This window comes from Scardinius erythrophthalmus, assembly GCF_964197995.2.
Source record: "Scardinius erythrophthalmus genome assembly, chromosome: 18".
Lineage (NCBI taxonomy): Eukaryota > Metazoa > Chordata > Actinopteri > Cypriniformes > Leuciscidae > Scardinius > Scardinius erythrophthalmus.
Window position 1 is genome coordinate 33,785,569 of NC_138238.1, and position 13,959 is coordinate 33,799,527.

At 36.8% G+C, this 13,959-nt stretch overlaps 1 protein-coding gene across 3 annotated transcripts in view; it reads left to right on the forward strand.

Moving 5' to 3' along the window:
• pcdh15b (protocadherin-related 15b) overlaps window positions 1-10,123 on the forward strand; it is a 235,274-nt gene extending 225,151 nt beyond the window's left edge. Inside the window, exons 33-37 of one of the 3 annotated variants that reach the window (XM_081393091.1) lie at window positions 3,209-3,230; window positions 4,036-4,074; window positions 4,285-4,358; window positions 5,165-5,294; window positions 8,950-10,123. In XM_081393091.1, the coding sequence (XP_081249217.1) occupies window positions 3,209-3,230; window positions 4,036-4,074; window positions 4,285-4,358; window positions 5,165-5,294; window positions 8,950-9,522 (838 nt within the window). In that variant the 3' untranslated portion in view covers window positions 9,523-10,123. The remainder of the gene's footprint in view (window positions 1-3,208; window positions 3,231-4,035; window positions 4,075-4,284; window positions 4,359-5,164; window positions 5,295-8,949) is intronic. The other 2 variants (XM_081393093.1, XM_081393092.1) reach the window with 2 other exon arrangements.
• The last annotated feature ends 3,836 nt before the right edge of the window (window positions 10,124-13,959 follow it).

Here is a 13,959-nt window from a genome sequence, read left to right on the forward strand (position 1 = left end):
TATTGTTTTTGTTCTTGTGCTGTAGCACATTCAGAAATGTCTCCGTGACCTTATGAAAATTGATTATGTTCTGTTTCTGTAATGATTCCACCTTCTGTTTACAATGAGCAGCACTGTATTGATGTGACTCGGATATTCTGGTTAGGCTTTGTTTTAAACCTCTTTCCCTATTAAAGTTCTGCAATAAATTCAGCCCCTTAATACAGATATTTGTTTTGTAGGTCACCTCATTGTTCATGTGCTATATATTTTTGGCTTTATTCAGTGTTGTTAAACTAAAGAAATTTAAGAGAAAAGTCAGAAAATCTCCTAATGAATGCTAAGCATTATTGCAATATTTGTTATTTAAATTGTGATTTGTTCTTCTTTCTTCCATTTATTTGTAATCTGAATTGTAATTATCCTTTTCTTTCTTATGCAACCATTTAAAGTTCTTTTACAGAGCAAAGATGAGTTGTGTCAATACTCATGTGTCACTTCCTTGGCAAAGAAAAGCTTAAAACCTGGAAATACCTAAAACTTATCATAAATAACTATTCCTTCACAATTTCTTTGCAGATAACCCAGGCATGCCACACTTTCCCATCTCATATCTTGATTTGTTTATCTACTGTGTAGTGCCATGTTCCATTAAGACTAGCAGTTGCCATCATGACATATTAACAGTGTTCGAGAACAGACAAACAAGCAAACATCCTTATGGCAATCAGAGGGAGGAGGGAAAGCTCTGTTAAATTTAGCATGATCAAATAAGATTCATCTGTCACCACTATTGTATGTTTAGTCAGCATTTCAAAACAGATGCAAGATACAAACTGCAGAAAAGCATATATGTTTAAAACTAGTACTGTCAATGTCAACACATTAATTTAGTGTTTTTGATTATAAAAAGAACAATGTGCTAACACATACATTGATATATGTAATTCGTAACGATCTGGTTGAATGATAGGAGGAAGCAGGATCCACGTGCAGCAAACTAAATAAACCCAAAACTAGACAAACTCAGCCACGGGAAACGGGAAACGAACAGCCAACATACAATAACATTAAGAACTCACCAAGACTGAACTAGACACAGGTCTTAAATACAAAGGCAAACAAGCTAAACAATATAACAAGGGGGTGTGGCTAATCAGAAACACCTGGGGACATTAATAAACAAGAAAAACTACAAAGGACTACAAAACATGGCACAGAACAGGAAATAACAAAAGTGCACACAATAGGGGAACACAAAACAGGAATCATGACATAATTACACATTCATTTAATTAATATGCATATTGTAAGTGTGGTCATTTTTTTGTGAGTGAGCCTTTTTAACCTATTTATACTTTGGTAACTATTTATATTATTTATAATAGTAATAAATAACTTTTTTATGTTTGTATTTATCACACAAATCTTAATGAAATTCTGCATTTTTGGTCAAAATCCATTTAAAAAAATGCAAGGGGCTTTTGACATATCAGTGGTTTTTGCCCTGTTATCATTAATATAATTTATATAATTGAAAAAAATAATTATATATACCACTGAAAGCACATAGAAGAAGGTATTTTAAATACAAAAAGGCTACCATATAGATCTCAACATCATATACTGTATATAACATGATGTGAGATCTATATGGTAGCCTTTTTGAATCTAAAATACCTTCTTCTATGTGCTTTCAGTGGTTCCCATTATTTTAATTAACATTAACTCCACCTACAAAGAGCATGCCAGCCAATGGTAAAAAAAAAATGTAAATCAATAATTATTTAGTGTGACCTTGAAGGAAATCAGAAAGAAGATAATTAATATAGACCACTAGGTTTAATTTAAGTTTCATTTTTTGAAAGACAAAAAAGGAGATGGAAATGCCACTGCAATCGTACCATGACCCAGTTAAAACTATATAACATAATTAGTATTTAATCATAGTGTATAATTATATACTTTAATTATAATTACATGTCATGTAATACATCATGTTTAATTCATGGACTGCCACATTACTGCACCTGCAAACACGCTCGCATAGAGAGAGAAAAGTCAACAAAACAGAAGTCCCTTGAAAGTCGCATTATCGTTAACAGATAAATCTTCATTTGAATCCCTCGTTATGCCCACATCAGGGAAGAATTGCTGTAATTTGCTCTCGCTGATCTGCTGCCTGGAGAGAATTTTAATTCGCTACGCTTTCAGTGAAATGGCCCTACCACTTAGGAAAGGCTGGCCCGTCTCCATGTACACTCTGTGTACCCCTAACACACCTGATAAACTGTTATCAATTTTTTTTAGGCTGTCTTTGCGTGCCAAGCATTGTCACAGATGATATTGTCTAATATCATTAAAGGCTTGAGGGTGTTAACATTCATCTGACTGATAAACAAACAGTGTGCCATGTGTCCTTGCAGCTAAACAGTGTAAAGCTTTTCTCCTCTGAAGGCATGCCATTCTCGTATTGTCTACTTTGAATTAGTTGTGTTAACACTGAATCATTATTCGATGAGGTAATGAACACTCACTGACCCCTAAACTAATGTTCCCAAGACTAAAATCTCATAATTAATAGCACAGTCGATAAAGAAGTTTTAGTGGTTAAAAAAATAAATTGACATATTAGTAGGTTACGCTTAATTTTCTATAGTCCCCTTTAGACATTCTACTAACTGTAAGTACCTTTTCAACGACATGTCAAATAACTCTCATTATAGCATTAGTAGACTGTTGGGTTAGTGGAAGTTGACTTGGAAAGTTACTTTTAGTCAGTAGAATGTCTGTTGGCGGACCATCAGCAGATATGAAGCAGACAGCACTAATACTCTAATGACCAGTAGACTTAGTAGAAGTGGACTATTGAGATAAAGTGTTACCTATTAAAATCCTAATGCATCATCATGGGAAATTGTGCTGAAGACAACCATTAGTTTTTCCCCCATATCTTCTGCATTTCTGCATATTAATCCACACACATATGCTCAGTTCTTCACAGTTATACATTATTCATCAGAGTTTGAGACAGCCATGCAAAAGCTTTATTGACATCGTCTTTGAAACCTCTAGGACTCAAGGACTTCAATATCATGTATATGCTAAACATTTAAAGACTTTGTGATCTGACCATCCAGTTTGAGAAAAAAGAATAAAGATATTAAATATCAAGGTTTTATTTCGATGACCTTACTGACTTTATTTCCATACTGTTATCTCCTCACAGGAGAGGCTACGGGCATCACGAGGTATGTGTTTATATTCTTTGGAATTGCATTATGTTTAAATAATGTCCCATCTTGAGACAGTTTTATTGGCCATCATTTTTATCAGTTGATGCTTTTTGATAGGGACAGTGATGAGAGAGGAAATAACTATTTGTCAAGATCTCATCTTTAAAATTGCTGAAGGCTAGATCTGTCAGTCTGGAGTTTGACTTGCTGATAACATTTCTCAAATGTTTTTGTTCTTAGGAGGTTAGATTTTATGAATGTACACCAAGTGTCTCTTATAAAACTATAGCAACAGCAATATGATTGATAAATAGTTATGTTTATATTGACACTAAACTGTATAATTACTAATTGTCCCAGTCAACATTTCAAGACTTCATATGTAAACAGATTTATTCTCTTCTCCCTATATTTTACAATGGGATCCTAAAGTCTGGCAACACTAGTGAAAATGCTTCTATTTTCAGGTTTTCTTGTTGGATTGGAAAAAATACAATTTATTTCATAGGCATAATATGAGTGAAAATTTTAACTAAAATAAACAAAAATTGAAGAATGTCAGTGTCTGAAAGCAAGTAAATCTTTGTACAAATCCGTTCTCATTTGTCGCAAATTTGCTGATTTGATGCTTTGTTACATTTTTTCAGACTTACAACTCTCAGATGTAAATTTAGATTTTGTTTTGAATTCAGTGTAATCTCAGACTTGTGGATCCAACTGTATTCATCTTCAATTATTCACCACCTCATAAATTCATAAATGTAATATTCCTACATTTCTCTCTTGTTTCTGCACTGTTTCTCTTCTAAATGCTGTGCAGCAACAGCAGTTGCTTCGGCCCTCACTGTTGAGACCAGAGGTAGAGTAGAGAATCTCAACCTTTCTCCTTGCAGAAAACTGTTTCTGTTGAGCTGAACATGCTAGAATATACAAATACTGTATACTGAATTCAGAATCGTTTATTTTATTATTATTTTTTTGTAATGGACAGCACTTTCATCTGACTTCCCCAAGGATTTCGCCTAAAGCGATGCACACTTTGAATTATAACTCTTTACTCCGCTTGCAGGAGCTCTCTATGGAATCTGGCATTGACCCAGGACAGGACTATTATACACAGGATTACTATAACTATGACCATGGGTGAGTGTGCGTTCATTGGTTAAAATGTGCTGCTGGCCCAAATCACACCTTTCAGATATATTCCTGGCCTGCTGCTTTTAATAAATCAGTTTGTATGATTTTCGCACCATTTTATCTCTTCCAGATGATGAACTTTGTCATTTTCCCTTAACATTGTGGGCATCAATTTGTGTTTTTGACTGTAATAGCAAATACGATTATTTACTGATGCTTGTGCAAGGTGAACTGGAATCATAATGAGCTGGAGAAAATAGAAATAATAAATGCTATAAATGAATGCCCTCCTGAGGGAAGTGATGGTAATTGCAGACTATCAAATATATTTGAGCAGAATTAAATGCTAGTAAGTTTTCTTACTATGTTTTAAAGTAGGTCATACAAATTGCATCGGTAGCAGTCCCCATCCATATCTCACATTGGTCTTATATATCCTTTTATTCTCAATAAATCCAATTGAAAGGCCTCCATGACTACAGGCGGGTGAGGGTCAATATAATCCTGAATTTCAGCCCGTTTCTTGTTAAATGGGCTGTCTGAGCTGTATTTGGGTTCAGACAGCCTGCTGCTCCCCAGGAATACTCAAAGTCCTTTAATGAAGGTCTGTTTTGACCTTTTCCATTCAGTGTTATGTGGAGGTTCTGCTACTAGATCTTACTTATTGGATTTGCCATTTCATTTCTCTGTTCCAAATGTTATAGTTTTGATTTAGTGGATAGGGACAAAGTTGTTGCTCATTTATTCAGGAATGTTTGCATTGGTGTGTGTGTTTGAGGAATATGCATTAATCATGTAAACCTGTTGTTTAGATATGACTTGCCTCAGTATGGGAGTCGACGGAAGCTGATCTCTCCAGCAGGAATGTATGATGAATATGGAGAGGTGATTATGGAAGATGACGGTAGCTACTACTACAGTCCACACGAATCTGAGGGAGAGGTATCACATATTTATTTGTTCTGTTTGGTTGGCTTAAACCAATACAATGTGCAGGATTTTTTAATAAAGTTAGTTTTATCCTGCCTCTGGCTTAAGGCCCTTACACATGACTCATGGCAGGGCTCCAATGCCTTCAGCACTTTGACATTCACATGAAAAGCAGATAACAAGGTGGCAAGGAAGCCGGAGGTTTACACAATGAACAGTAAACATAGTGCAACCAAATGAAACATATTTGAGCCTACAAAAAATAGGTCCTTGCGATTACTTAGAATCATTGCAAAAAATGAAATAAAAATACTGGTCAATTTTCTTTTACTCTAAATGTAATGATATGTTTTTGATGATATTTTGCTTTAAACAGATATGTTCATTATCACTCAGGAATATCTAGAAGTTGATCCTCATACAAGAGCACATTTACTCCAAGGTGTATGGTTAGGGTGATTCTCACAAGAGTTTTGCAAACAATTTAGGGCAGGGATGGGCCAGTCCGGTCCAGGAGGGTTCAGGATTCACTGGTCTGTAGATTTTAGCTCCATCCCTAATTGGAAATTACAGGCAGGTGTGTTTGATTAGGGATGAAGCTAAACTCTGCAGGATAGGAATTGGCCATCCCTGATCATTATGTTTTGATTTTTGCTGGCATCACCCAAGTAATGATATATCATGCTGATTGTCCAGTAATCAATGGAAATTGGGTTCAAGTTCAAATTTAACCATAGTGTTACAATGTTGTACTGGGGGTAATGTTGTCCCTTGACACTCCCCAAAGTGCATTTGGGAATGCTGACGTGAGTCATGTGAAATGGCCAAAGTCACAAAGATGATGAGTGATTTGAATTGTTAACTAAATATTCTGAATGATAAAAATCCTGGCTAATATCAATGTAATAGGTTGTGAGGCAAGGCAGAAGGCTGGCTCCACCACCAGGCAAGTCTCCACCATGGAGGCCTAGACTATGTTTTGGAGACCAACATCCAGGGCTTGAGAAACACCTGCCTGGACCATCTGAGGGCATAACACACCCTTACAGCTCAAAGGCTGAAACTACACTCAAAGCACCCATACAACTCAGCCAAATGTTTGACAGAAGGTCCAGTCCAGCTCCATTCCACCTTCCATGGAAGAACAACAAAATTTTTCCGACTGCAGTTCCTGAGGAGAAAGGAGGAAGTACTGATGACCCCAAACCAACCAGGATGCAGCATTCAAACTGTGTGGACAATGGCATGGTCATTGATGGAAGCTATTTCCAGACTAAAGAAGCCATGCCTTCAGCAAAGACAAGACTTGGTAAAGTTTTGAGTCAGATGAACATCTTTAAAACATTGCAGACTCAAAAGAACACTCTGAGTAGCATTAGTGGGACTGTAGATCATGAGAGTAATGGAAACGCCTCAAACTCTTGGGTACTCAAAGAGCCAGAGAGAGAATCACAGAGAATCCCAGGTGATATTGTGGAAAGTGAGCAAGAAAGAGGTAGAAACTGGGAAGACATAATTCATCAGTCGTACACTGGAAGTGCCATGTCGTTCACACCTTACCATCCATACAGACTCCAAGAAGGAGCACATATGAGTAGTTTAGACTCGGATGATGATCAAGACCAGAGTCCTGTTGATTCAGACAGGGAGAGCCAAATAAAAACTCCGCTAGATGACACTGACATAGAGTCAAGGACTGAATCAGACTCAGACCAAGACACAGAGATTGAGACAGAACAAGAGTCAGACACAGAGAGAACATACGAGACGGAGAATGAATCCGATTCCGGACAAGAGGCTGCAAAGGAGTCAAGCTCGGAGGAAGATAGCAGCGGAATAGAGAGTGTCAAATCAGAGGAAAGAGGAACAGCGTCACCTGTCAGGTCTTCCCCGTCCAGACACAGCAGCACAACCTCTGAAAGCATCAAGTTCAAAGCTAGTTTTGCTGGCAGTGGTACCCAGAGATCAGCAACCTACAGGCAAAAGAGCAGCAGATCATCTCCAGAACCTGCAACTACTTTCACCCACACCAAAGCATTAGAAGAGACCATCATGAATGAGGATGATAGGGAAGGCAAAGGGCAGTTGAAAGAAGGTGACTCTGAGGGCCAAAATAAGGATCCAGAGTCCTCTAGGTCTAAAAGCAGCCGTTCTCCAGAGAGAAGACCCGATTCAAGCTTCCACAGCATGAGCAGCTTCTCGGTGGCCAGCAGTAGTGTAGCAAGAGCTTTAGAGATCGACAAACTGTCTCCAATAGATGAGAACGAAGAAGGAGGAATTACTCCAGAGAAATGTGGCAGCCCTGGTGATAGTGCAAGCTCTTCGGATGGACCAAGAATCCTTAAAGTAGATGGGGAGGATGAGGACTCTAATTCAGATGCAGTTGATATTGTCGATGCCTCCTGAAGTATATTCTGATATGTTCAGTAAGACTATCCAGTACCTTCATTTCTTGTGTTGAACTTTTTATTGGCCTTTTGAATGCCCTCGTCTGATTCGAGTTGTTCTTCTTGTCTTCCTCTCGCTGAGCACAACTTGGCATTTCTCCTTAACCTTTGCTGGATGACATGCATGCTCTTTCCTATGTAGTGTTACCTGTACAGGTCACCCTTCAAAAGTTTAAGTCAGCAATTAATGTTCAGATCAAAATTAGGTTGGTCATTGTTGCATAAGAAACCTGTAATCCAATGACATTTGGTCAATGAGCACATTGCTTTTAATGAGCTCATGAAAGGACATTAAGTGTGTGTGTTAAGTTGCTTTGTTTTTTAATGCAGTGGTGGTCCAGGAAGGAATTGTTGGGGAAGCTGATGTGTACATTTAATATTCATCAAACCTGCTTTCGTAATAATATTTTGTTGAATTTTTCTTGATAATTAACAGCACGTTATAACAGTTTTCCAGATCACCAGCCCAACGTTTGTCATAAAAAAAATGGATTTATCTAAAAACATGTATGAATTAATGGAGAGCCATATTCATCATACATATGGCAGTATAGAGCTGGTAAGTCCCGCCCATCCGTAAAACCCCTAGTGGACCTCTAGGTTGAAAAATCGTCAATGCAAGTGAATGGGAGAAAATAATTATTTTCTGGTCCCGTTTGAATTTTGCCATGAATGTGAACATATGTTGTCTGTGATTTTTTTATATAACTTTTCGTGTAAAGAATGCTAGAATTTAGCGGGTAGAAGTTTGATACGGTTAGACTTTGTGTGAGAGCACTTTGTGGACTACATATTCACAATTCACAGACAACATATGTTCACATTCATGGCACAATTCAAATGGGACCGGAAAATAATTATTTTCTCCCATTCACTTGCATTGACGATTTTTCAACCTAGAGGTCCACTTGGGGTTTTACGGATGGGCGGGACTTACCAGCTCTATAACACACATGACTTCTTTTTTTTTAAATAAAATATATTTTACAATTTCTATTTATTTATTTTTTTTGCATCTCTATATGCACATTGGTAGGACATCAATTAAAACAACAGTTAATAATATAGCTTTAGTTGTGCCTTTTTGAAAGGCTCTGCCTTCCTTGCCTCCTTTGACAGAACACCACTGTTGTGTGCTGTGTAAAAAAAAAAAAAAAAAAAAAAAAAAAACCTTCTGTTATTCTGTAGTCATCTTACACTCCTGTTTTCTTTTTTTTCAGTACGGTAGAAAAAAGAGGATCAAGCTAATTGTAGATCGTGAATACGAGACTAGTTCAACTGGAGAAGAAAGTGCACCTGAATCGCACAGGAACCGCCTATCTAATGTGAACAGCCACAGCAACATTAATGGGAGCATATACTTGGCCCAGAATGGCTCAATAATCCGGACACGACGGGTCGCACACACCAACAACATCAAGCTCAACTCTCCAATACGACTGGGAAAGCACTTTAAGAAAATGGACAAACTTGCTGTTACGCACGAAGAGCGAATTCCTTTAAACAGCCCCATAATCACAGGCGCCTCAGCAGGTGAACAGAACCTCACGACCAGGCCCTCCAGTGGGTCCCTGGCCTCCAGCACCACAGGCCCAGAGAGTATAGCTTCAAAATCAAACGTGGTAAATGGTGGGGATGAAAGAACACAAAATGTGGATGAACAAGAGTCCACAGTGGGCAATCAGGAGGTGAGGGACTCTTTAGGATCACACAGTGACCGTACTCAGTCAGATGAGGAGGAGCTCTGGATGGGGCCTTGGAATAACCTGCACATACCAATGACAAAACTGTGACTTGTGACTTACAAACAGATGCTCTATTGTCTTAAAGAACTTAAGGGGGGGAAAAAACTGAATTTGCAGCAGAAAATGATGAAATTGCACTTTCATTCAGTATTATATTTGCTTTTCCATGGCCCTGAACAATGAGCTTCTCAATGATTGTTGCATTCATAAGTACCTTAAAAATCAAACACTTGTTTTTAGCCCATTGATATTTGCTCATCAGTACTTTATTCTATTTTTATTTGGAATTTGTTATCAATGTATTGTATGCTTTCACAAATACATTTATGTGCTTTTTACCGTTTAAAAGGCAAAAACAATTGTCCGCTGAAGTGTATTTTTGGTAAATAGTCAACAATGAAAAATAATTGTGATGAATCTAAGGTGCACTTATGCGCTGTACGTTTGCTTGATGCCACAGTCATTTGAATGGACTTGCACCAGAGTTCAAAGTGCTTTATTTTTGTGCTTTTTATACCGAGTTATATCAAAACAGAATTATTCAGTATATGGTCACATTATGTTACAGAAACTTGCCAAAATGAAGAGAACAACTTTTTCGTTTTTGTTTGATTTTTATTTTGTTTCATTTTATTTTTTATTATTGGCAGGCTGGTTTATATATACAATATATATATATATAAATATATAAATATATAAATATATATATATATATATATATATATATAAATATATAATATATAATATATATATATATATAAACTGCTCTCATTGTGCAGCCTTTGATGATACCTGGGTGTTTCTACAAAGCAGAGAAACGGGCACATCAAATAAAACATTCCTGATAAAACTACAGCTTTCCATTTATCCATATTTTCATCAATATAATGAAACAAGAAGGTGGCACATGATTTGTTAACTGCTTAAAGATACATTCTGAAATGATCTCATTTGACATCTGTGGTTGAAACAACATTGCAAGTACTAGGAACAATTTTGACATCAGGTGTGCTTCGACACTGCTGTTCTACGTGGATGAACCTAATGATGTTTTGAGCAGGGCTCCAGACTGCAACTAAATGGTCGCATTTTGGGCTTTCCTGACAGTGTTAATGATTTTACCAATGAAAATAAATTTCCATCTGCAGGGAATAACTCAAGCTCAGGCTACTGCTGTCAACTCAAGCTGCCGTCAAATGCGCATTTCTAATTGACAAAACATGTAATATTATGTTTTATATTACATTTAAATGTGCATCTGTAGAACTTGGTGGCACCGGTGCCACTGCTCACAAATGTTAGTCTGAAGTTATTAATCAGAATGGTATTTTTTATTACTTGACCTGCCAGACCCATGGATTATCCGCAGTGTCCGCAGATATAACTGTGAACCGTGGGTCAATAACCTCAAGCCATAGGATTCATCCACTCAGAATAGTGCAGCCTAAGCACAGCCCAGAAAACAAGCAACCACTGAAACAATGTTAAGTCAATGTTGGTGGCTCAACATTAATTGCATTGAATTAACATTACAAAGTGAAGTTTCTTCAGTATCACTTTTGCACCCTCAGTTTAGCAATGTTGAGATTTCAACCACAAATCAATGGTATTGATTTAAGATTACAGTGTTGATTCTTCAGTATCACTTTTGCACCATCAGTTCCTGTTGAAACAATGGTGAATTTTCAACAAAAAATCAATGATAATGTCATTGAATCAATGTAATGTAGTGATGTTAGTTCAATATCATGTTTGCACCTGCAATTACTGTTGAAACAATGGTGACATTTCATCCAAAACATCAATGGTAATTCTATTAAATCAGCATTAACAAAAATAATCAATTGTAGTATTGTTGAAACAACGTTACACTAACAAAAATCAATTGTAATGTCAGTGAATCAAAGTTACACTATTATGTTGATTCTACATCACTGCTGTTGAATCAACATTGAAATGAATAAAAATAGTCAATGGTAATGTTGTTGAATCAACGTTACACTATGATGTTGAATCTTCGTCACTGCTGTTGAATCAACACTGAAATTAACTAAAATAATCTTTGGTAATATTGTTCGATCAATGTTACAATGTGATATTTTTTCTAAATCCCATTTGTTGAAACACTGAAAATACAACTGAAATGGAATGGCAACATAAAACAATGTTGCCATCTAATGTACCAAGTTAATGTTGGAACAACATTAATATTTTAACTACACTTCACTGGTATGCCAACAAATTCCTGACCATTTCATAGTTTGAATTTCAAATGACACCTTTCCAGCAGTTGAGTCAATTTATTTTATTTAACAGTTTAACACAATCAATTACAAAAATATAAAAGGTTTCCATAGCCATTGATTTCCATAGCAGGAAACAAATAATATGGATGTCAATGGCTACCGTCAAATATCTGGTTACAACCTTAAAGGGTTAGTTCACCCAAAAATGAAAATTCTGTCAGTAATTACTCACCCTCATGTTGTTCCAACCGCGTAAGACCTTCGTTCATCTTCGGAACACAAATTAAGATATTTTTGATGAAATCTGAGAGCTGGATCACTCCTCCATAGACTTCTAAGGGACTGAAACTTGCTGGCCCAGAAAAGTTATTAAAGAGATCGTTAATATACTGTAGTCCAAGTGACTACAGTGGCTTAATCTTAAGTATATCAAGCGACGAGAATACTTTTTGTGCGCAAAAACAAACAAAAATAACGACTTTATTCCACTATTCATTTCCTTCTCTCTGGGCCTCTAGTTGGTTCACGTAGTGTTTTTGCGTAGCGCGTCTGTGTTACACGTCACCACGTAGGCTCACAATTGGCCGAAGCTGGTAATGTGTGTGATGCGTGTTGACGTGCAACACAGACGCTCAGCGCAAAAACACTACGAGGCCCAGAGAGAAGGAAATGAATAGTGGAATAAAGTCGTTATTTTTGTTTGTTTTTACGCACAAAAATAGTATTCTCGTCGCTTGATATACTTAAGATTAAGCCACTGTAGTCAATTGGACTATATTAACGATCTCTTTAATAACTTTTCTGGGCCAGCAAGTTTCGGTCACCTAGCAGCCTATGGAGAAGCGATCCAGCTCTCAGATTTAATCAAAAATATCTTAATTTGTGTTCCGAAGATGAACGAAGGTCTTACGCGGTTGGAACAACATGAGGGTGAGTAATTACTGACAGAATTTTCATTTTTGAGTGAACTAACCCTTTAATTCTGGTTCTCAACAAAAATGATGGTTTGGATCAAAACTCAACATTGTTTCAATGTCACCATGCTATCTGGGAGCTCACGTTAACAACAAAATGTTCGTCTGCCAGTTTTATGCTTCAATTGCTATAGAGGGCCAAAAGGTACTATAGGCCTATTCCAATACCCACACTTGCAGTCTTTGTCCTTGACCACTTGCCTACTTACATGACGTATTTCCTGAATTCAGCCAAAGGGTTCAAGTGAGTGTGAGTGTAGAACTTATTAATATCCAGAACGCAAGTATCGCACTTCATATTGTGTGAATGCTTGCAAATCGCCTTTCTAAATGTGCTTGTTAGCAAATGTGCTAAAGTTACCATTGTCTCTTACTGTATTCACAGAGACCAGAGCTATGTCGTTATTTTTTATTTTGAAGAAGGAATAAAGGTGTGTTTATGAATTATACAGACGGTGAGCGTTTTCGGGTTAAAAATAAAAGTAATTACATAGCTATGCTTTCTGTAAACACAGTAAGAGACAACATGTTAACATGCACATTTGCAAACATTCATGAAATTATGAAGTGAGGGAGCAGAAAACTGGAACAGCATTTATGCTGCATTTGATATCCAACTGGATTAAATTATTTTAGTCAAGATACACAATCACTGGATTTGCACGTCTCCCAAACTATAGCCAATGTAGTTATGACCAACCTGGTCAGATCACTAAAACAAACACTGCAATTCTGTTTAGTCCCGTTATTGGCACAGAAATGACACGCATCACCTTTAAGGTATAACGATGAAGAAACACCAATGCTTGAATGTTCAGAGGTTACGGGATGGGGGACAAAAACTATTTCCCCAAGAACACATTTTAAGCCCATCTCTGAAATTGCCTCTGCTACCACTGTGACCTTAACCACCGATCCTCTCGCTTCAATTTCCTGTCAAATTAGTGTCATCAGATGACACCCTTAAAAACAACCCAGACCCCCTGGCTATCATAATCCATCATGAAGTGTCAGAAGAATGGGTTTACTGTGTATAGCCTTAAAAAAATAGGCTGGTTATAAAATTGTTCCTTCTTTAAACAGTACCTGTCAAAAGTTTGGAAAGAAGTCTCTTATACTCACCAAGGCTGCATTTATATAATCAAAAATACAGTGAAAACAGTAATATTGTGAGATAGTATTACAAATTAAAAGAACTGTTTTCTATTTAAATATATTTTAAAAATGTAATTAATTGCTGTGATGCAAAGCTGAATTTTAATTAC